This window comes from Amblyomma maculatum, chromosome 11 (genome assembly GCF_055883805.1).
Source record: "Amblyomma maculatum isolate TAMU_Amacu chromosome 11, ASM5588380v1, whole genome shotgun sequence".
Lineage (NCBI taxonomy): Eukaryota > Metazoa > Arthropoda > Arachnida > Ixodida > Ixodidae > Amblyomma > Amblyomma maculatum.
Window position 1 is genome coordinate 154,257,535 of NC_139354.1, and position 25,351 is coordinate 154,282,885.

General features: G+C 47.4%; 1 protein-coding gene across 1 annotated transcript in view; it reads right to left on the minus strand.

The window, feature by feature from the left end:
• Positions 1 to 25,351, minus strand: part of LOC146175214 (lipase member N-like) — a 158,187-nt gene that overhangs the window by 15,460 nt on the left and 117,376 nt on the right. Inside the window, exon 6 of the mRNA XM_084585550.1 lies at positions 13,484 to 13,555. Coding sequence (XP_084441676.1) covers positions 13,484 to 13,555 — 72 coding nt within the window. The remainder of the gene's footprint in view (positions 1 to 13,483; positions 13,556 to 25,351) is intronic.

Sequence of the window (25,351 nt, forward strand, 5' to 3'; positions counted from 1 at the left end):
AAGTGGTGGAAGATATAGTGCCTGCACTGCAACCATAGTTCTGCATAAAGAAAGTAAACAATTCCCATAAAGAAAGGTGTTAGGCAAGGAACCACGATCTCCCCAGTACTATTTACAGCTTGTTTAGAGGAAGTATTCAGAGACTTGGAATGGGAGCAGTTAGGGATAAGGGTAGATGGAGAATACCTCAGTAAACTGCGATTTGCTGATGACATTGTCTTGCTAAGTAACTTGGGGGATGAACTGCAAATAATGATTGATGACCTAGACAGGACAAGTAGAAAGGTAGGTCTAAAAATCAATATGCAGAAGACTAAGGTAATGTTCAACAGCCTCGTGAAGGAACAGCAGTTTACGTTCGATAGCGAAGCAGTGGAAGTAGTAGGCGAATACGTCTACTTAGGACAGGGAGTAACCGCAGATCCGGACCATGAAAAGGAAATAACAAGAAGAATAAGATTGGGATGGAGCGCATTTGGCAAGAACTCGCAGATTATGACTAGCAGCTTGCCGGTATCGCCCAAGAGGACAGTATACAACAGTTGCATCTTATCTGTACTCGCCTAGATGGTTCTACCTAAGTTGAGGACAACGCAGAGGGCTACGGAACGAAACATTGTAGCGGTAACATTAAGAGATACGAAGCGTGCAGAGTGGGTCAGAGAATTAACTCAAATTACTGGCATTACAGTGGAAATCAAGAAGAAAAAATGGGCTTGGGGAGGACATGTAGCGCGAAGAAAAGATAGCCGATGGTCGCTTAGGGTAGCCCGAAGTGCTGTGTTTTAAATTTATAAAGGCCGTTGGAGGTTACGGACACTGTTTTGGCTTTGTACTTTTGGTCTTCTATTTGCCACACATATCTGCCAGGGCCCATTCGAGTGAAAGAATTATTTGGCAGTGAGCAGTTGGTCCAATGCGTTTTCAATGCATGGAAGCAGTATAGGGCGCTCTTGACCACGCTGTTTAGTTTCGATAATCGACGCAGAAAAAAAAGGTCCTACCTTTCGCTTTACCAACACTAGACGAAGCGTTTCCTTACATGGCTGCGATGAGCATCTCGTTTGACATGTATCGTTATGGGAATCGGGATATGGGGTTGGCTTTTCTGTAGAGTATAGCATAGTGTAATGCATATTTTGCATGGAGACTAACTAAGAGGGTCTACGTAAGTTGAGGACAACGCAGAGGGCTACGGAACGAAAAGAGATAGGAAGCGCGCAGAGTGGGTCAGAGAAATAACTGAAGTTACAGACAATCTAGCGGAAATCAAGAAAACGAAATGGGCATGGGCAGAACATGTAGTGCGAACAGAGGATAACCGATGGCCGCTTAGGGTAACAAACTGCATTCCAAGGGAAGGAAAGCGTAGCAGGGGAGGCAGAAAGTTAGGTGGGCGGATGAGGCTAAGAAGTTCGCAGGTGTCAAGTGGATGCAGCTAGCACAGAACCGGGTTAATTGGAGAAATACGGGAGAGGCCTTCGCCCTGCAGTGGGTGTAGTCAGGCTGATGATGATGATGAATGCACTTTGGCTACTGCGGTGTGCCTAACGTTTCATAGAATGGGAGCCATCCAGCAAAATACTGAAGGAATCCTAGTGGTCTCTGTCGCTGGACTGTTGCCAAACTAGGATTGAAGTCAAAAGTAGATAGCACGTAGTATTAATCGCATACGGTTTACGACGCCGGTGCGAGAGTACAGATGTCCCCGGTTTCAATTAAGTCTGCGATATATGCCTTTACGTTCACAATGCGCTAATATGCGGACCCGAAATGTTTAATAAAGCGCATCGCGCCATTCAAAACCAAGAGAACACGCGCTCTTAAAGCGCAGGTTCCTTTCTCGAGAACTCTGCTCCTTTTTTTTTCACAGCGTCGTGGTCGCATAGCTAATTCCTTTGCACTGCGACCATGCCGCTGCATCGCGGCAAAGTTGAAATTTGAAATTGGAGTTGAAATTCGCAAACAAGAGCATCGACGACTACGCAGTGTCGGCTCTCGCAGTTCCATATCCTAATAATAACGTCAAACACGATTCTTGCAAACTCATAACCGTGCTCTAGCTTGCCATAAATGCAAGCTAAGGATGATGTCTTCTAAAACATAGGGACTGACAATAAAGGGATCAACATAGACGAGTCCGTGAAATGCAAGTCTAGCCGTGCACATGCCAGCAGGAGTGAAGTGATGTCCGCCCACCGTGCAAATTTCAGGCCCTGTTATATCGGTTAAAGGAGTATAGACACCATTTTTTGAAGCGTCGGAAGGAATACGATTGCTTTCCTGGTTATACAGAGATACTCCCCAAGCAATCCCAACCTCGCACGTTTCCGCGAAGATATTTTAATTTGATTTTAAAAGCAAGCCAGGCAAGTACTCCGTTTTTCAAAACCCATTGGCATCGACATCTCTGTGACGAAAACGTGTACATAGGTAAACAACATGACGTCATCAAACAACTGTGACGTGGAGTCGGCAAAGCAAAGAGCAGTGACGACACATGGCCGGACTCGAACAGCGCCGCCGCCGCTTCCGGCCGTGCCCTGAGAAAGAACTCCGCTTCTGCTCGCTTCACTTGATGGCTTCTTCGTTGGTGCATGTTACAATTACCTCACCGGTGTACGTATGGAGACTGCCTGCTAAACTCAGGCCCCAACAGTATGCCTGCACAAGTGCAGGGCTTAGGCAACGGTGCCTGTCGATGGCGCGCCGGGAACATACTGCGCCGCTCCCCGCCTACCCTAGACGTCGCTAGCCCTAGCTGGTTTCACATCGAAGCGCCAGCGAAAGGCGCTTCGGAACGAGCTAACGCTGTAAAAAACGTCGGAGTTTAGCGCCGCTTTACTGGCAAGCCCATCTCGTAAAATAAGTTCTTACTTTGCGCGACGCCTTCAGAAGCGGAGCTAGCTGACGTCAGGTGAGTCGCACCGGGCAGCAGCTGTCGGAAAAAAAAAAGTTCGCTTGTATCACTGTAAATATTTCTACAGGACCTCCGTATTGGCCGAATAATCCTCGCAATTTAATCGTGACTGATAGTCCTTTGTACAAATAGCTATGTAAGCGAATGAACAGCGATCTGCGATAGCTAGATTACCGATAGCGGATGCTCAGGCAGATATGACTTGGGAGCCGATCGCGGCGGCCACGGCGCCACGGCTTTACGCACCCAGATTGCCTTGACTGCGCCAGATGGCGCCACATGCTTGGACGGCGGCACGCAGGTCTGCCGCGTCGGGACCAATCAGCGCGTGAACAGGCGTGAGCACGGGAGCCATCGGGAGAGCTTACGGGTTACGGTGGCTGATCGCATCATTACTAAAACATTTTTTTAGAACAGCTTGGCTCACAGCGTTGGCCAACCGGACTGATAAAGCAGCATCTTCACGATTCCTTTGTTCAACATTCCTACCAGTTGACATTTCCTGCGCGTCAACCCACCAAGCTTTCGTGGCTGCTGCTGATTCCTGCTTCGTCGCATGAGTCGCAGGCGAGCGGGTCGGGATTTAAGTGCCCGGCAATGTTAGTAACATCCACGCTTCTGGGCAAAACAACGTCGCAGTACTAATTATGCTACGCTGAAGCGCTGCTTGACGACGATATTTTCGTGCACGTGCGACAGCAAGCAGACGAAAAACGCGACCCGAATGCGTCATCAGATTTTGTGTTTACGCGATCACCAACCTTGCCAGTAGGGAGCGCTCGTGTGGCGTTCTCGTATCTTTGACGTCATCGCGCGCTCGTGTCCTGAGAGATCGAAACCGAAACTGGCCCGGATAAATGCACTGATAACAAATTAATTGATCTGTGCAGGGGCTTTTTGGGTCGCAGTCCCTCTGTTTTGGACCACTGTGGATCGATTAAATCAAAAATACCGGAACAGAAAATGTACGTGTCTATACTCCTTTAAATAATTGTCAAGCACTGATCAGTAAACCAAAAGGTGTCAGTCAACTGAAGGGGTATCGAACCGCTACATCTAAAGCCGCGAAGCTACGCCTACTTACGTGGTCCTGTCTAAGAAGCGTCGCCACATCGGAAGTGTGATGGACGATTTTACACTATACGCTAGTCACCAGCCTTACCTACCCACGTCTCTAGTCTATAATTTTGCTGACGGGGGATCGTTGAGTGGCCAGTGCGGCTTTTAGGGGGCTTGGAGTGGGCGAACCATAGCAGGCAGCAGTAACCATGGAGGACTCGTGGCGTGGGATGTCACAAAGCCAGCCTGCGCTGAGAGGTATTCCTGATGTTCGTGTGGCCGTTCACCACTATGAAGGCATGCAGCACACTGTGGTGCGGGCAAACCCACAGCATCTGACCAGCCTTACCACAGGGGTAGCACGCCAGACGTCGGACTCTCGAAATTGTATTTCGGCTTGAGAAGAAGGCAGAACGTGTCGTTTTCATACCCACTATGATGCTGAAACCCTATTGCACACGTCCTCACTAGGTGGCGGTGGCGGCCCTAAAGAGTCTGGAAGAATTGCAAACTGTAGTTAAGTATTGCGGAGACGAAGGGGACGCTGTAGGCTTCCGTTTGAGCGCAGTTTAGTCGGGTCTGATGATTTTCAACTGCTCAACTGATCAGGGTTTTAAAATACAAGGCCATGAAATACCTAGAGTAGCAGAATATAAATATCTGGGGGTATGGGTAAACGAAGGATTGGCATAGATTGGAAAGCATGAGCAATCACTTAAGGCCAAAGGGCGAAGGAATGCCGGGATAATGAAGCATAAGGCATGGGGGGGATACAATAGGTATGAGGTTTTGAGGGGTATTTGGAAAGGAATTATGGTGCCCGGACTTACTTTCGGAAATGCGGTTTTGTGCCTAAAATCACAGGTACAGTCAACATTAGAAACAAATCAGAGATCCGTTGGACGATTAGCACTAGGTGCCCACGGCAAAACTACAAATGAGGCGGTACAGGGAGATATGGGCTGGGCATCTTTCGAAGTACGGGAAGCTCAGAGTAAAATATTATATGAGGAACGCCTGAGGAAATTGGACCATAACAGATGGGCAGCTAAAGTATTTAAATACCCGTACTTAAAAAGCCTTGACTCACAATGGAGGAAAAGAACTAGGAAACTAACAAGTAAGTATGCTATTAACAAGGACGGAGAAATAAGGAGCGTTAAGCAACAGGTGAAAAACACAGAAGGTAAAAATTGGATAAATTCGATGGAAAAGAAACAGAGTGTGGAATTATACCGAAAGTGGAAAATGCAGATCAAGAAGGAAGATTTCTTTGATAACTCGAAAGGCAGTGCCCTACTTTTTGAAGCTAGATCAGGGTGTTTTAGAACACACAGCTACAAAAAGAATTTTAACAATGGAGATGACGCATGGGTTGTATGTGGAAACTCCAGTGAAACAATTGACCATATTATACTCGAATGTAATGGTATCCATCCGGAAGTTGGTGCAGGCGCAATCACTGCTCCTGAAGCTCTGGGGTTTAGAGATAGTGGCCGGGTGAATAAACCAGCGGTGGAAGCTAGCAAAAAACGACTGGAAGATTGGTGGCTTAAAAGCAGAGAAGTGACATAAGGATAGTTATGTAGGAACAAAAATTTAATAAATAGAATGATGGTTTAGTTAACCAATCGAAATCAATAGTTAGGATATAGGGAGAAAAAGGAGCATGATAGCTACTGCTACCACCCCGTTTCAAAGGGGACGCTCCTATATTCCATCCATCCATCGACACAGCTGGTTCCGTTGCCACTTAGGCGAGTCACGGAAGCAACAATGTGTGCGGCGAGAACAGACCTAAAATCTCCCGTAAAGCACTCCCGGAGCAATTCAAAGCAGAATTATTAACGGCCGGTGACATGAGACACGTGACGATTGTAGCGAGCTTCCGTTTGGTATTTGGTGTTAGTGGGAGATTGATTTTCCGCAAGGCAAAATAAGAGTTCTTTTTTGACACCATTCATTATGCGTCGCATAGTTATGTCCTCGGGCACGTTCAGATCAACCCGCATAAAAGAGGCATATATCGCTGGATTCCATTTGTAGTTCTGGTTTCTTTATTGCAGTGCGGAATGCGCACGTACCATTTCTACAATAATAATAAAAAAAACCCTAGTTTACAAAAGCTCTGAAAAAGCTCGAAACTAAGAAAAAAACGCGCACTTCGTACAGCCAAGCGTCAAGCAAGCTCGCAGGCATGGGATAAATACTACGAAACCAAACACGCCTATTTGGGGGCGATTAGAAGTGCGAAGCGTTCATATTACGAAGTTGATCTGCCAAAAATGTTAACCGATAACCCCAAGAATTTCCGGAAAATGGTAAACCCGAAGGAAACACGCCTTCGAGCCGTCACTATTAATTCTGGTGAATGGATGACTGATATCGAATGTACAAGCACGTTTAACACTGAATTTTCTTCCGTTTTCACTAATGAAGCCGAAACAACATATTGTCACGCACTTCCCGCCGTCCTTATTGAGGAAGATGAGGCTTGGCGGAAGAAGCAGAGGAGGACGAGGAAGCTGAGTCTGTCCGCTCTGGTGTGCTACCAATCTCCAGCGCATCCTAACATCTTTTAAATAAACCTCGTAACAATTGTGGTGAAGTGTGCGGGCTACAGATCACCACGGAACCTCTTCTACTTCGCCGAAGCAGAAGAATTGCTGGCCTACCCCCCTACGGACGGAGATGGCGCAAGCAGATGGTTCAATGCAGCCCACGCCAGCAGCTCAACCGACCATCGGACAGCCTTATCGGGAACCCCGGTACTTCTATGGCAAGCCCGCGGAAGACGTAGATGACTGGCTCACACACTACAATCGGGTGAGCAAATACAACCGCTGGGATGCGAATACCAAGCTGGCGAATGCGGTATTTTTTTTTTAAGAAACTTCGCTAACAAGATTTGACAGTCATGAAGCATCCCTTACCACCTGGTATCGCTTCATAGAAGAAATGAGAGCGGGATTTGGCGATGCCGTTGCTTGAAAAAAGAGCGCCGAACATACTCTGGCTCAGCGAGCGCAAGTAACGGGGGAGACCTGCACAACTTGCATAGAAGACGTCCTCAAGCTATACAGAATAGTTGATGCTGGGATGACTGACGAAGACCGAGTGGGTCACCTCCTCAAAGGAATCGCGCAAGACGTGTACAACGTTCTTATCTGCAAGGACGATTTGAATACCACCGCTGATGTAACACGACACTGCCGCACGTTTGAATGTTTGAAGCGACGCCGTATCATTCCGAAGTTTGGTCGGTTGCCTAATGTAACAACTGTCGTCAGTGTGGATGTGTCGGAAACGACAAGCACGGCAGATACAATTTGACAAATCGTCCGCGAGGAGCTTCGGAGGCATCAAGATATTGGGGGCCACGTCAGACCCTACAGTAGCACCTCTTCGTCAGACAATATCCCATCGTCTACCTGTTATGCTCCCTCTGTTACGTCTCCTTCGGACACCCGATGCTCTGCTGCTCATCGCCCGGACATCCAGCCTCTCACCATCAACGCCTACAACAGCGAGCACTCTCGTCATCCTCGTCGACTACATCCAGAACATTAAGCGTTTAATACAAGAGACGATGACCCTTATTCATCAAATGAACGTGAGCCGCCAGTGTGTTATGCCTGTGGAATGATCGGCCACATTTCGCGTTTTTGCTGCAACCGCCGTCCGTACCAGCAATATCGCCGACAGTGGCTGAACTCCCGTGCAAGGTTTCCTGCTGACAATGTAGATTCATATAGAAGAACACCTGGCCGGAGTGAGTACAGAGCAACAGCTAGCCGACAAGAACGCAGAATGGCGCTGAACCGAAACGAATCACCGGCCTGTGACCGTAGCCTGACACCACCATCTCGGCGCCTACGACGCTCCCCTTCTCCCCGTCGACGGTCGCCACCTCCGGGAAACTAGTGAGTGCGGCCTATGGAGGTGAGGTCGCAAATGATTCTAGCTTATCCATGCCTCTGCCCGTTTCGATGTTCAAGAATCTAATTGAAGTGTTTTTGAACGGTGTACGTGCTATGGCGTTGTTGGACACAGGTGAAACCATTTCTATTATAAGTCTCGCTTTTAAAAACTGCCTTGGTCGTAAAATTATGTTTGCTTGGCATAGTGCGTGGTAATATTTTAGATTGCCTCTCATCGTCACCACAGTCATGAACGCAATAACCTTCAGCAGTAACAGAATTTCGTGGATAATCGACAAAATTAACAATTCCTCGGCCTCAGGCATAGACGAAATCAATTCAAAGGTCTTGAAAAACAATAAATCACTCTGTTCCATATTTTGTGTTCATTGTTCTCGCAATCACTCTCCGAAGGAACCGTTCCAGACGACCTAACAGTGGGGAAGGTCGTTTCCGCCCACAAAACAAGTAGTTATGATTCACCTCTTAATACTCGCCCCATTTTATTAACAAGTGTACCGTGAAAAATCATGGAACATGCCATTTACACCCAAATCATGCAATTCTTGGATTCAAATAATTTCTTCTATCCATCACAGAATGGATTCCGCAAGGGTTTTTCCTGTGAAACTCATCTAGCCATATTTGTACATGATATTCAGGCCAACCTTGATATTAACCTACAAACTGACTCCATTTTTCTAGATCTCACTAAGGCATTCGCCAAATGACCTCGTCAACGCTGCCTTCTTAAACTTTCCCCGTTGAACCTACATCCGAACATAATTGCAGAATAAAGCATTCCTCAAGCATTGCTTTCAGTCCGTCGTCATTAATAACCAACCTTTCAACCCGCTTACAGTAACCACCGGCGTCCCACAGCGTTCTGTTCTCGGTCTTTTACTATTCCTCATATACATTAATGATTTACCCCTGGATTGTGTCAATTATCGGTCAGTTACTAACCATTCTTACCAAGAATCACATCAGGCAGATCTGCGCCGTGAGCAAGACTGGTGCTTCCAGTGGATGATGACGCTCAACTCTAACAAAAGTAATTGAATGGCCTTTCACTGCCATCGCAATCCTCTTGTTTTCTCCCCAGTTAACCTCGCCCAGTCATATAAATACTTAGGTGTCTTCATTTCTAATGATTTATCTTGGCGTTTGCATGTGACGAACCTGATATCATTGGCTAATAAAACACTACGTTTCTTAAAACGTCACCTGGAAGAAGCCCCACAACACGTAAGACTATAAGCGTACATCTCACTTGTTAGAACAAAACTTGTATACGCGTCACCCAACTGGAGCCCTCATCAAGAATACTTAATACATGCCATCGAAGCTGTTCAAAACAGGACTACCAGATTCATTCACACTTCATAGTCGTACGACATCAGCATATCATTCTTAAAATCGTAGTCAGGTCTACCTAATAATCCTACTTACCGTCGTATAGCCAGTATTGTCCAATTTCACAAGTTCTTTTATTCGCCACAAAAACAAGAACCATACATCTGCGCACTTCCACAACGCAGGTCCCATCGCATCGGTCATCTTCTTCAAGTTTTGCGTCCACATACCCGTTGTCACGAAATCGGCGCACATTTTTATCAAGCCGGCGCGGTGCGAGGCCCGCGCGGCGCCGCATGGAAATTTCCACCAAGTTCGAGAAAAGCCTCCTTCCCCGCGCGAGAGAGCGCGTAGCTTTGTACGAGTCGCCGTCGCCCTCTTTCTCATCACCCGGCGATGACGCTGACTCATCAGTCTGGAATATGCCAGAGCTCTCCAGAAATTTCTACGGGTCCTAGCCAATGACGGCGTGCGGCTCGGGTGGAAAAGGGAGCGATCTAACCAGCGAAGCTAAGTGTGCGTGCGCGCTCACCTTAGCGCGCCTTGACAGACAGACGCAGCGCGCCCTATTTTTGAAGGCCGCGCCGCTTGTGTAGTCAGTGGTTGCGGCGTGTTCGCAAGTGCTTCGGCTGGACTCCCGAGGATCACCTGCTGCTAGCAAGCTCACGGACCTGCGAGGGAGCGGCGCTCGTCTTGCTTGGCGGCCACATCGTGACTCTCGAGGCGTCGGACTGCAACAGTGCCTGGTGAACAATTTGGTCTTTGTTTATGTGCCTCTCTCGTGTTTGATCTGTGTTGTAAAGCCTCTCTGTTATTGAATACCTCTGTAGTTGCATGCTTAGTGTTTGTATTCTGTGAACCTCTCGTCTGTGTATTTAAAGTGTTCTTGTGCATTCCTTTGTATCGTCTCTTGCTGCGCTTAAAGTGTGTTTTGTTTGTTACGTTTTCCTCCGAACCTTACTCTGGCTTCAACCGGCGACAGCTGGGCACCAAACGGCCACCCCCTTCTGTAACTAAAAGGTTGTTTAATTCTGGCTGAGCTTGTCACGCAGGTCGAGGGCACCTCCTTTGCGACCGGAACAGCTACCTCCCCTCACTCTAATACCGGTTTCCATTGGGCGAACAGGAGCACGTTTAGCTGCACTAAAAGTGCTCTCGCGAGTTTCAGCGCCTACCAGTGGTCAAACAGGGGCAGTAGCGTTGTGTTCCATTGGCAGAGGAGGCGCGCTTTTGGGGTCCCGGGAGCAGCCGAGAGCAGTCCTCGGTGCTCCGTCGCCAGCGGCGGAGTGCAGGGAGAACGGAGGAAGTCACGTGACCTTTGTGATGTCACTTCTGGCACGGTAGGTCTCGAGGGAGAGCGCGCGCGCTCTCTCCCTCGGGACCGGCCGTTCTTCTGGTTATTCGCCACCCGGAGCCCGGGCAGGACGGTCGAGAAAAATGGCGGAAGACGGCAGCGGTGGCGTTCGGCCGGCAGATACGGGCAACGCAAGCGCGGGAAAAGTTTGATCACATGACGCCTGACGTCACGCGCTCTGCCTCGGTACGCTGCTCGGAGAGCAGCGTGAATGTTCCATTGGGGAGACGAGAACGTGCGTCCCCAGTGCTTTCGTATGCTGCTCGTTGCTCTTGCTCCTGTTCGCCCAATGGAAACCGATATAAGGTGAAAAAACTCTCCCAGACCACACTTGGCCCTGGGGGGGACCTTGCCGGAAGTGTTGAATGGATGATGATGGGCTGATGAGTTATGTGTGACTCTGGAGCACGGCACCTCCGGGTGTCAATCCCCCTCCCCATCTGACAACGGCAAGGGTGTCTGGGAGTGTGCGCACCGTTAAGGGCGCATCGTTAATAATACCTTCTAATTATTAGCTGGTGACACCCGGCCGTACAACTATTTTTGCCGACTCTATTTTTCTCGTGCAAAAGCTGAGTGGAATGGCCTTCCCCGCAATACTGCTGCCATAAAATGATCATATCATTTTCAAGCACTGCTGATTCCTTTATTTTGTAAACCCCACGCCTTATGTAACGCCCCGAAAAGGGGTCTTTAGGATAAATAAAGTGATGTGATGTGATTTCTGCTCGTGGTGGGGTAGATCGGCAGCAGCTGGCGACGAAGAAGGTAGCTTTGCTTTTTGCTTCACGAACTGTCGTATTTTGTCTGGGAGCAGCACACGAACATCACCTGTATAGACAGCTGAATGTGGTTTATTCAGTCCTAGCTAGTAGTGGAATGCGGGGCCTGCTTTATAGCGGGGTCTATTTTACGGGACCTATTTTATAGCGCAATTCTACCCACAGTTGCGCCTCCGCTATTGGTCTAGTCGCGAAGTATACAAACACGAATCACGTCCGTGTTGAGCTTTCCAGAGCAACGTTTATGGTTCGGAGTTTTCCTTCCTGTGTTCCTCATCCCAGCCGTTGTGCTTGAGAACACCTTCGTACTGGTCCATTCAATCTTCAGCGTCTTCAAAGTGATCGCCGGCGAAGGACGGTAGCATTCGTGCAAGAGAACAACGCATTGAGCCGGCAAATTCACTGAGCTGCCCATATGGATCGTATCAGTTTGTGTATATTTGCCACAGGTCTAGGCGTCCAGGAAAAAGGCGCGAGTTCAGGCCACTAGCCTTGCAGACGTCGGCTCGTACTGTGGTGGACTGGGTCCAAATTCGTGTTTATTTACTCCAGCCCTTAGGACGGAGCTCACAGGAAAGCCAATCGTACTTGGCGGCTACACCAGAAAATGCAACAAGTATTCTACAAGGCCGCGGCAATAGTCACAAAGCAAATACACAAGCCAGGAGAAACTGTGCTCAGATTCAGATGGCTGCAAGGCTTCCTCCACTTAAGCGCTCTCTCCCCCGGTCTCTGAAAAGCACGTGGCAATATTTTATTACACTACCAAGCTCTACTACAAAGCATGGTAAGAACATGGCTTGTTTTCAGAAAGAGTTCACTCGCTTCTTATATGTTCATTGTTGAAAACACTCTAAACGCATGTCTCTGGCCTAATGTGTACATGGTGCCCGCATGAAGATTATCGTAACAATACTAGTAATGGCAATGTAGGTAGCCTAGACGGAGCGTCTAGGCTACCTACATTGCCAATATTACTATTGTGTTCCCATACAGGAATCCGGTGTGTCTAAAGTGTAAAATATTAGCGCATGCTATTATTTCTTGTGGTTGCGATGAGACCATTTTCGGATGGCGCTGCTAATGAAGTACCCACGTCGGCCCCTGTGAGGTCCGTGTAGGGAAGCGTGGGTTCTAGTCATCAATGTAGAAGGTAACAGAGAACGAAGAAATGTTCGTATTCAGAGACTGCTGGAATTATCTCCAAAGTGGGACAGACAGAGGGACTGCGTTAACTAGGCACATCATGAAATTGCGGAAGAATAGAGATAGCCCCCACTTGGGTACCTGCATCGGTTCCTAATGCGGGCAGGCCATTGGGGGTTAACACGGGCCCACTTGGCAAAAGCCATATTGGCCTTTCTGGGGTTGACATGGGCAGCCCAATTAGACCAGCATAACCCCCTCCCCTCAGAGCCAGCTTTGTGCCACAGATCTTCTGACATTATTTCGACCTCTGGGTGTAATATCAGACGCAGTAACAGGAACCGAAATTCCAACATGCCATGCAGAAAGTCTCAGCGGGTGTCAGACTGACTGAAATTCCTGAAGCAGATTCACGCCCCTAATCTTCCGGCTGTGTGATGAAGTAATGCCACGAAAATGCTTGCTCTTGCGAAAGTTCTTACGAAAAGTAGTTTTCAGAATGATGCGTTGTTTTGGAACAAACACATATTAATTATCGCCGACTCCTTCCTGCAGCTCAGGACGTCGTTCTTGTACGGTTTTTCTGGGTGAAACAATGATTGCAAAATTAATTTTCTTTAATGAAAGAGACAACTTTTGATTACCGTCTTCAGTTGTTTATGCTACAAAAAAAATGAGGGAGTGTAAATAAATTGAACTTGCTTTTGTGATCCCCGTCGCAATATATTCATCATATTATGAAACCAGCATACTTTAAAAGGTTTTTACACGCTCTGCTTAGCACACAAAAGCCTTCTTGCACACATTAAGCGGCCGTTGGCTACGCCCCTACATTTATTTTACTTAAGAGATCTGGGAATGTTTTACACTGCCCAAAGTTGAGTAAAAGAAACAAGTATCCTGTTGTCATCATCCAAAGCAGTGTTGTAGCATTTCGAGCACTCACCTGAGAAAAGTGACGAAGATTTTGAAAAGATGTCCCGACGAAAACATGGGGCAGATACACTGCGATCCTGGTCTGGAAATATCAAAGGATGAAAGCATCGCTTTAAAAGAGTTCCTGCCCTTCACTTGCATTCAAAATGGCAGAACGGGATCCTAATAATTCCCCCTTGCGACAAATCTGCACACTTCGCTAGAGCGCTTTCAAAATCAGGCCGAAAATGCGCTTGACCCTCTGTGCAACAGGGCCATTAGTGTGAAACGCAGCTATTTTCATTCACTCAAGTATATTGTGTAGAACGAGGGAAGAAGATGGTTTACACAGTATGAAGGAGCACTGAACAATGGTACAGGGGGTACACCTCAGTTCGCAGGTCGAGGCAACGTTTCGACAAGTCGACTTGTCTTCGTCTCGGCCCTTCAACCTTGTTCAGTGCTCCTTAACTATAATAATGTAATTTACAGCGAATCCTGCTGGAAAAAAACCTAAAAGCATATTGGCTCGTAAGATCGGCAATAAATGGCATAACGCAACATCCTGAACGGCTCCCATCCACGGCTAACTTTGCAGTTCTTTCTTCAATACACAAACCCCTCACCGACATTGAAATTTATACTCGCTTAAACAAATATTTCTTAACTAGTGTATCCATAATCTAGAATATACTCATTTCCAAGTAGTCTTAAGGCACCATAATGTATAAACGTTAACACGGCAGAGATATACAACTGCTCCAATGAGGCCATCCGAACAACGGCGCGTATTACGCTTTGGCCAGAATTCAACATTTCCTTGACGTATGCTGTCAGATATTCGGTGAGATTTTTTTTTTTTTTGCGAAGGGCCCTTTCTTATTTATCTTCTTATTGTTCAGGTGTGAGTTTCTGTTCTTTGCAAAGCGATGAGGATGTCAACGAGTTTTATATGGTAATTTGTTTCAACGGGTTGTTAAGTATAGAAAGCGACCAATGTGTCTTACTAATGGGAAGCTCCAAATTATTATGCGACAAAAATAGTTGGCCGCACCCATTATTCACAGGGACAGGGGTCGAGAAGTCTTACAGATCACACTGGGCTCATTGATACGGGATCTATATGCTATGCGTCTTGCTCGTAACATAACAAGAGTCTAGTTACAATAGCACAGTTTCCCTAGTAGCTGCTAGCTCCGTGATGTCAAAAGCATATATTTTCTGTTTGTAAGAATTTTATGATGATTATTCGGCTCGGCCGAAATTACTTCAATCATTTGGACCACACAGTGTACTTTTGAAGTTGAATTCATTGCACGTAACTGGCGAGGAATTTGTCATTCACTACACTCATAGTTGCAGTCTGCTCCCACAAGAAACGCGCCATCGTTCGCTGCCTGGGAGATGGTTTAAAGAGATGTACTACAGGTAGTGGCTGTTGAAATTGGGGTCCTAGGGCGTTTACAAGAACTATCAAGAGGAGGTACTACACAACAGTGGGAATACGTTGCATGAAATGGAATGTGAAACACCCGTTATGTGAGTATTTGAGCGAAATCGCTACAGTAGAATGTGAACTACATAAACACTATTAGGGCCCCTTCTGAGGCGCCACACTTTTTTTCTGGAACGAAGCACGCCTTGCATTTTTGAGCGCCCGATGCGAGATCTACTTGATGATGACCGCAATATAACTGCAACGATTACAACGGAGATGATCTGCAATGATACCCTGTTTTAAAGCACAAACGACCTAATCACCTTATTCGTGATTTCTTACATATCGCTGTTAATTGTGGCTCTATTTATCCTGGACTCATAACAACCTTCACAGCTCTGTGTGTGTATTATATCAAATTACGGTTGTTATTTTATAATTGACTCTTTCGATAAGCAAAAGTATAACCTACCTTTCTGTAAGATACATCATCCAGATTGTGTTTGATGCAAATATTAGAGCGTTTCAATCTGCAGTCAGCCTAGCCTTGAGGAAAATTTTCACAAGATGTTTCCATGTCGCTGGTTTCTCTTAGCAATTCATATAAAATAAATAATTTTCGCTTCACTGATTCTGTCTTTAATTGTAGAGTCAACAGCGTTCGGCCTCCCGTTTCAATATCCACCTATCTACATTTCGGTAGTCACTTACTAGGTATTTTTGTAATTTCTACCTTGTTTATTGCAGGCATACTAATTAGACACACTAGTAAAGCACCGCATTTCATAAACGTCCACTGCATGACATAGATCTGCAGCCTAATTTCGACACAGCCGGAAGAACCCGTCTATTTCGCCTAGTTCAGCGCGTGTCGAACTCGCGACCCAGAGGCCTTGGAGGGCTGAAAGCCGATGCCATATTTCAATCGCGACACCCAGCTGGCATCGGCTGCTAACTCGGGAATGACATGCGCTGTCTTGACGTCAACTATCCTCTACTAGCATCGTGCCTGTGACTTTTTGCTACACACACTAACACCAACAGCCCCTGCGACCGATTGTTTGGAACGTGCCCTTCGTTCCTGAAAGCATTGGTAGAAAAGTGCATTCATTGCAGTTTACAGGTGCATAACAATCCTAAAAGTGGGTAATAAAATGTTATCGGAGATTTTCTGCAATACGCGGTGTACGCAAGCTGTCTGGTACGGCATTCCAGCCAATTCAACAGATGTAAGTACGCTGCATTATTTAACTCGGACTGAAAACTTGGTACTGACCTGCGCACCAAGACGCAATCTCGTTGATATACTTCTTGGCGGCGTCCCAGCTTTTTCCCTTATTAACACCGCCGCCCACATTTCTGTTTGATAGCAACACAGCTAAAATGATTGGTATGTATACTGCGAGAATTAGCATTGCTGACCGCCACATCCCTGTGTTATTTACAGTGCTCACCAGTTGCCCTCAAGGCGTTATATTAGGCCTCAACCTTTTAACTGCACTCCCCGCTCTCATTGACTGTTCTCCTAGACTACTTCATCAAGACCTGCCGCACTGTCCTGATGAACAAGCTCCTTCAACTTCAATTTACTCGCCTACCACCAGTAGCCCCTGTGTGCTCATGTCGCCTTTTTCCTACGTTCCTGATGGCGACTACTTTGTTTGCCCCATAACCGACGTCCCTTTGCAGCATAAATTTGCTCTCCGTTACAACATTGTGCACATACCGAACACCCACACATATATTCCAGTCTCAAACTTCAACATTTTTATGCAAGTTTTTCCTGAGGCTATTTCTCTCGCCAATATGACCCCATTGTCTGATTTCAATGTGTCTGCTCTTTTGCCTGACCCTAATGCTAGAGTACCGCCACGACCAGCCCCGTCCCCACATTTTGAGCCGCGCATATCGGTAATGGTTGCTCCTTGCTTGCGCCATGATCGTGCTAAAGCACTTACGAGCCTTCTGACTTCGTACAGTGATATATTTGATTTTGGTGAACGCCCCTTGGGTCAAACGCCCTTAGTTACTCATCGCATCGATGCCGGAGACGCTAGCCAAATTCACAGAAAACCTTACCGAGTCGAAATTTCTGAACATCGCGTGATTGGATATGAAGTAGACATGATGTTGCCAACAGACATTATGAAGCCTTCGAGCAGCCCCTGGGCGCCACCTGTCGTGCTTGTTAAAAGAGAAGGACTCCTGCGTTGATTACCGACACCTTAATAAGGTTACAAAGAAGGACATTTACTTGTTGCCCGGGATAGAGGATGCCCTCGACTGCGTGCACGGTGCCAGCTATTTCTCTTCAATTGATCTTCGCTCTGGTTATTGGCAGATCGCAGTGGACGAACGGGACCAAGAAAATACGGTCTTCGTCACTCCTGATGTCCTCTACCGCTTCAAGGTGATGCTTTTTGGCCTATGTAATGCGCCCGCGACATTCGAGCACATGATGTACGCTCTTTTCGCGGCGTGAAGTGGACAATATGCTTATGTTATCTCGACGACGTCATTGCATTCTCTTCGACATTTCAAATGCATCTTCATCGCCTCGATGCTATTCTTGGAGTCTTCCTAAGCTGGCCTTCAGCTGAACTCGAAGAAGTGTAGCTTCAGCCGACGTGAACTCAAGGTGCTCAAACACTTGGTCGATGCCCGTGGAATTCAACCCTACTCCGATAAAATACATGCAGTGAGTGTGTTTCGTACACCCCACTGTACCAGGGACGTGAGTAGTTTTCCTGGCCTCTGTTCCTATTTTTGGCGGTTTGTCCCCAACTTTACGGAGGCAGCTCATCCACTCACTATTCTTCTGAAGATGGACGTTCCGTTTTGCTGGGGCCAAGAACAGTCTCAAGCCTTCTCTGCGCTCATTTCAGCCCTCACCAACCCGCCCGTCCTGGCACACCTCACCCCCTCGACCTCAATGGAGGTACGCCCTGACACCAGTGGTCACGGTATTGGTGCCATTCTAGCCCAACCGCAGACAGGTCGCACTCGCATGTTTGCTTACGCCAGTCGCCTCCTTTCTACGGCTGAGCAAAATTATTTGATAACAGAACGTGTTTAGCCCTTGTGTGGGCCATTAAGAAGTTTCGCCCTTATTTTTTTAGCCGCCCGTTCTGCGTCATCACCGACCACGACGTCTTATTTTGGCTTTCTGTGCTGAAGGACCCTACTGGTCGCCTGGGGCTTTGTGCCTTGCGACTTCAGGAATACAGGAATCTCCTCGGGTCTTTCCCTCTGTCTGCTTCGGGGAATAGATGGCATGCGGTGGCCACGGACTATACTACGCGCTTCGCTGGCACACGAGCATTACCCACCAGCTGTGCGACTGACGTGGCTGCGTTTCATCTCCATTACGCCATCCTGAATCATGGTGTGCCACGCCAGCTGCTGACTGACCGTGGCCGGTGCTTTCTTGATCGCGTAGTCGACGAAGTCCTCCGGTACTCCTCCATTAAGCACTACTTCACCCCCGCTTACCATCCACAAACGAACGTCCTCATCGAACGTCTCAACCGCACACTCACGAACTTGCAGTCAATGTATGTATTGATGACCACCGTGATTGGGATACTAGTATATATATGTCAATAATGCAAACACGGGGGCCAGTTGGTTGGTCATTCTTGCGCTTCATTCATGTGTCGTCTTCCATTTGTCTCTGTATATCAAGTAGCGCAGTATTCCACAATTGCGCTTCATTCGTGTGTCGTCTTCCATTTATCTCTGTATATCAAGTAGCGCAGTATTCCACAGTATATATATGTGTTTAATTCGTCCCGCCACGATACAGCGGGCTACTCACTCTTCTATCTTCTATTCGCCCGCGACCCTTCATTCCCTTTAACAGCGTACTGCCTCCCACTATTAACTCCAGCTCCTACGTTCGTGAAGCCATTTTCCGAGCAAAACGAATGCCTTAGGTTCTAATTGATTCTTCTGCTTATTTTCCTCCAAATAACCCGGTCTTGTGCTAGCTGCATCCACTTGACACCGGCGAGTTTATTAATCTCATCCACCCATCAAACTTTCTGCCGCCCCCTGCTACGCTTACTTTCCTTGAAATCCAATTGGTTACTTTTAGAGACCATCGGTTATCCTCTCTCCTAGGTACATGTCCTGTCCATGCCAAGTTCTTGTTCCTAATTTCATCTAAAATGTCAGTAAATTGAGTTATTTTTCTGAGCCACTCTGCACGCTTCCTACCTAATATTATTACCTGCAGTTTTCGTTGCATCGCCCTCTGAGCTTTTCTGTACTTAAATAGAACCATTTTCGTTTACCTCAATGTTAACCTCCCGTTGCACCGGTAGGATGCAACCGTTATACACGTTCATCTTGACACAGGTAAGCTGCTCGTAATCTGCGGCGCTCTAATCTTCTACATTTTTTTTTTGGAATAGAAGAATTACACGACGACGGGGAACATTCCAAGCAGAAAATAATTCACTTCTGCTCGAAAAAAGTAGAAATTGCTATTGCTGGTCAACAATTTGAGCGGGCTCACCGACTGGGGAAATATAGCTATGAGAAGTGGCGGTCAGTAATAGCAAAGCTTATCTATTTCAAGGCCAAAGCGCTTATCCTATCTTCAGGGCCCAAACATAAGTGAACATACTTTGCAATCCGTGAAGAGTTTTTGCTCGCAACGGGCAAAGCAAGAGCAAAGCTGATCGAATTCAGAAAACTGCATAAAACAAAGTATAAGTTTTCACTTGATATGTTGCGCATGAATTCAAAAACGTTCTTATACAATGGCACTACAGATGCTGTCATGCAGTTAGAGCAATAGCTCACACGCCGCGAAGTGTTCATATCCACAAAACAAACATAAACAGGTCATATCTTCGCCATTATCAATACAATTTTCTGATATCGGAAGTATTTTATTTAAGTGTAACTACACCTCATCTTTTCTCGAAGACAGTGACTCTGATATTATCGCTTTCACTCAAACGTGGCTGCGCTCTAATGTCAGAGACTGCGAAGTTATTTGTGGTTCCAACTCATATAACATATACAGGCGTAATCGCATTCATAAGCGAGGAGTAGGCATACTCATAGGCATTAAAAAATCGCTCAATTCATTTGCTATTAATACGGATCCCGATCTTGAAGTCATTTGGACAGCTGTCATTACATCTTCCACCAAACTTTTCATAGGCAGCTGCTACCGTGCTTTGAACTTCGACCTCTCCTTTTCAGATAAACTCTGCAAATGAATTACGAAAGCTTTTGAGCTATTCCGGGCTGGTGTAACTTACATAATCGGCGGATTTTTTCCGTATGTTTACTAAGCTCTCACCTTCTTGCACTACTTCAACAAGCTTCATTAACATGACTTCAGATGTCAACCTATTTCAATTAGTCACCCAACCCACCCGTGGTCCTAAAATATTAGACCTTACCTTCACAACAGCCCCTGACACTGAGTACAACATAAAGTACCTAGCCGGACTGAGCGACCATAAATTACTTTAGTTAAAAAATACTATTCTACTTGCGTTCGCTGACATCACGAAGAAACAGATTCACGACGATAACAGAGGGTATTACGTTCGAGTAAATGCCGAATTTCGAGAATTTTCAGATCAAGTACTGATGCCGTTTTGTCATCGCAGGTCAGTAGAAGATATTTGGGTTCTTTTTAGAGACACAAAGGAATTGGTAGCGAAGCAAATCCTACTTATCCCGCTGTCAAATGATAAAACTAACCCCTGAGTTTCTACAAAGCATTGACGCATGAAAAATAAACAAAATCGGTTTTGCCAAAATGCAAAGAATGAATCGGCGTCACGTGTGTGGAGAAAATACAAAAACTACCTAAAACACTATCCTTCTACTCTTTGTGACAGAAAACATAAATATTGTTACTTAGCTGTATTCGCTGTTCGTGATGAGGATGAAGAAGTGCAACACACTCGGAGAAGACGACGACGCTGAGTGTTGTGAAATCGGTGCCCTCATCAACGTTAGTTGTGCGGACAGCTTTGGGACTGTAAATCTTCCACGTAACATATCTTGGTGGAGGTGAATCTATTCGATCCCCTGTCATAAGCTGGATCTCCGCAGCGGCCGCCACATCGGAACCACCACGATGACTACCGACTCCTCTACCTCTACTGCCGCCGCACCTGCTGTTGTAATGGCCCACCCCCGTGACCCCGGAAACTTCTGCGGGACCGACGACGTCGACGTAGACGACTGGCTAGCCCTATACAAGCGCGTGAGCAAGCACTACAGGTGGGATGCCACACTCATGCTCGCGAATGTAATATTTTACTTGGCTGGGACCGCGCGGGTGTGGTTTGAAACCCACGAAGACGACCTAACATCTTGGGATATTTGCAAACAGAAGCTCCACGACCTATTCGGAAAGCCTATTGGCCGCCACATTGCCGCCAAAAAAGCGCTCGCCTCTCGCGCCCAAACGTCTACGGAGTCTTATCTCACTTACATCCAAGACGTCCTGTCTCTACGCCGCAAAGACTACCAAGGCATGCCTGAGGAGGATAAAGTCGGCCATATAGTAAACGGCATTGCCGACGATGCCTTCAACCTCCTGTTGTGCAGGGATTGCTCCCCCGTGGACTCTGTGCTGCAGGTGTGCCGACGTTTCGAGCAGGCGAAACAGAGGCGCATATCTCACCGTTTCGACCGGCTGCCGAACACGGCTGCTAGCTCCTCCTGTATCGATATCCTGACTCCTCGACCGCCTGCTAACAACAGTACTTCGACACGTAGTGTCCTCCAAGAGCTTGAGGCAATGACTCACGCGGCCTCGCTGTCGCATACACCCGACAACACCCTGGCTACCATATCACTTATTAAGGCTTTTGTTCGCCAAGAGGTTGCGAATATGGGCCTCCCTTCTACCAGCACCAGCGACAGCACGGATTCAGGACCTGCCCCTCCAGTAATTGCTGCCACCTTAACCAACGCCGGTTTCTCGCCCCGATATTGTTACCGCAACCCAAATGAATGGCGTACCCATGACAATCGCCCCATCTGTTTTACTTGTTCTCGCGTTGGCCACATTTCCCGCCACTGCCGTAGTCGCTGGTACACGCCATCTCGTCAGTACACCAACGTCGACCGCCGCGGAGACTATGCCCCTCGCTATTCCCCATCTCGCCCCGACCAGACCCTTGCTGACCCCAGTTCCACTGTTCGTGCTGCCAACCGTTCACCATCCCCGCAAGCACGACGTTCGCGTTCTCCTCTTCCTCGCCGCAGTTAGCCACCGTCATATTCTGGCCACGTACCGGAAAACTAGCCAATGCAGCTCCCGGAGGTGACGCTGCATTTGTGACCGGGACCAAAAAACCTCTGTTGACCCCTGCCCTACAAAATAACCGCATCGACGTCCTTGTGGATGGAGTTCCCGTTTCTGCTGTAATTGATACAGGCGCCCAACTGTCCGTTCTCAGCTCCTCATTTCGCCGTCGCCTCAAGAAAGTCCTTACGCCAGCCGTCTCGTCCACAGTTCGCGTCGCCAATGGCAGCCCTGCTGCCGTGGTTGGCATGTGTACGGCGCGAGTTTCAATTGCTGACCGTCATGCCCCAGTGTTGATCACCGTCCTAATTGAATGCCCCCACGAGTTATCCTTGGCATTGACTTCTTAACAGTCCACTCTGCCCTTATTGAGTGGTCTAGCAGCCTACTTCGCTTGGACCTTCCGCTCTGCTCTGAAGACCCCTCCTGCTCACCCCGCCTTCGATCAGCACAGTTTAGCCGCCTTCCTACTGAAAGTGGCGTTTACATCCCTATGTCGCCATTTCACCCGTCCCAGATGGCGATTATCTCGCTTGGCACATTGCTGATGCCATAGATAGATGGATTTATTGAAAGGAAAAGGCAGAGAGGTCGGCCCGAATAATTCAAATCTGGCCTGCTACTCTGCACTGGGGAAGGGGAAGGAGAGAAGAAAGAAGGTCATGATGGGTGACGATGTGGGAGAAGGCATATGAAATATATATACAGACACAGCAGCTTGCTTTACAAACGTGAATCAAGTCCGCTGGCGCTCAAATAACGGCAAAGAGCGCGCACTGCCTGGACGCCCTTCCCCTTGTCCTGCCAAGCGCCCAGCAGCAGTTCCTCCGACAGAGGCCTCTTGTCTAAACGCTTCAAGGAAGCAGCTAGCACATTTCTTTCGTTCGCATACTCTGGGCACACCAATAATACATGGTCCACAGTCTCTGGGATGCCACAAGTTAAACATTCCGGTGAGTCCATCTGTCCAATTAAATGTAAGTACTTGCACGTGAAAGCCACGTTTAAACGAAGTCGATGTATCAAGCATGTCTGATGACGCGGAATATCACGCGGAACATTAAATTTAAATGTTCGATCAAGCCTTCTTAGACGGATGTGTCGGGCGTCTGGTTGAGCCCAGTAAGCTGCTGTAGCAATATTCATATAACTCTTTAGAAGACACGTCGTATCCGCTCTTGAAAAAGGCACAGCTGTTTGGAAGCCATTGATGAGTGCGCTTTTCGCTTCAACATCGGCCTGCTCATTCCCATGGAGGCCGCAGTGGGCAGGAATCCATTGAAACATCATGTGGCCTTGCAGCTGGGCAGATGTGATGAGCTCCATAATGTTTAGTGCCAGTTACTGATAGGCAGTGTGGCGTAAGAAGTTTTCCAAAATTTGTAATGCAGTCTTCGAGTCCGTGAATATACACCATTTTTGAGGTGGTTCCCCACATATATAGCGAATAGATTCCCGAATGGCTACAAGTTCGGCAGCGGTTGATGTAGAGGTATGTCCCAATAGGAAATGCAGAGTCGTTTTCTGAGCTGGTATGACCACAGCTGCAGCGGATGCCTGTGCTGATACAGATCCATCGGTGTATACGTGAATATAACTGGGATATTCTGACCAGATGTGTGCCAGAGTAAGTTGTTTGAGTCCACTAATTGGTACCATTGATTTCTTTAGTATTCCGGGAACACGCAGGTGCACTAAAGGTTCATCCATCGTCCATGGTTGTTGGGTGGGACGATATGGGAGGGCATATCCTGTCGGTACTTGCGACTGATGGCAGCGGAGTGCAGTTGTAAAACTGCAGTCCGGCCTCTCATCCAGAATCTTGCTGAGTGGCTGAAAACGGTGTCTTGTAAGTGCTCGTAAATATACACGAAGTGGTTCGTGTGACAAGTATATGGACATTGGGCGAGCGTGTGCCTCTTCAATTGTTCCTTTGTTAGAGGTGCATCTGGACAGTCCAAGGCATATTTTCAGTGCCTGCGCTTGCACGCTCTCTAAAGTCCGCAAGCAGGAAATGCTCATACTAGAGAGTACTGGGAGACTGTACCGGATGTAGCCAACAAACAGAGCCTCGTAAAGCCGTATTAAGGAGCGCTCAGTTGGACCCCATTTGATGCCAGCTATGTAACGAAGTACATGGCAAAAATTAATTAGCCTCTTCTTCACCATAGCAATATGTTTCGACCAAGATAGTCGGTTGTCAATAATTACTGCCAAGAATCTGTGCCTGGAGACGTATGGTATTACGACTCCATGAAGGGTAATTGGGTAGCGGCTGACACATTTTCCCTTAAACGCGATCACTGCACACTTTTCTGCCGCTAAAAATAAACCCTGACACCGTAAGTACATCGATGTTGATGACACAGCTCGTTGCAGTCTCGCACGTAGTTGTGGGCGCGTCGAACCAGAGGCCCAGATGCAGATCTCGTCAGCATATGCACTTATGTGGATGTTAGTTGGCAGTTCACTCACCAGGCCAATTAGCGCAACGGTAAATAAAGTTGGGCTGAGAACTCCTCCCTGTGGAACTCCACGACCGACCTGAAAGTGGGTAGTATCTCCTTCAGGCGTAGTCATGTAAACAGAGCGGCCGCTGACATAGCTTACAATCCACAAGTACAGCCGGCCACCAACTCCCACGTCGTCAAGTCCATCAAGAATAGCTTCATGGAGGACGTTGTCGTAAGCTCGCTTTATATCTAAAAATGCAGCAGCTACTAGTCGACGGTGACGCTTTTCGTGTTCTACTGTAGCCACAAGGTCGATGACCCTGTCAATAGAAGAGCGTCCGCAGCGAAATCCAGTCATCATATTCGGATAAAGATCAATACTCTCTAGATACCACTCAAGTCTTGCCAGCACCATGCGCTCCATAACTTTTCCAACACAGCTTGCTAGGGCAACTGGCTGGTATGAGGTAAGTTTGAGAGGAGGCTTTCCAGGCTTCAAAAGAGCAACCAGGCGGCTAATTTTCCAGTGTTCAGGAACAGTACTAGAAGCCCATATATCATTGAAATAATTTAGTGCAGTTCTACAATCCTTGCCTAGGTTCGATAAGGTTGAATAAGTAATCCCGTCAGGACCAGGTGCAGATGAATGTCGACAAGAAGTAAGAGCGGCGTCTAATTCAGCTATTGCAAAGGGCACGTCGTATTGATCATTCGGCGAAG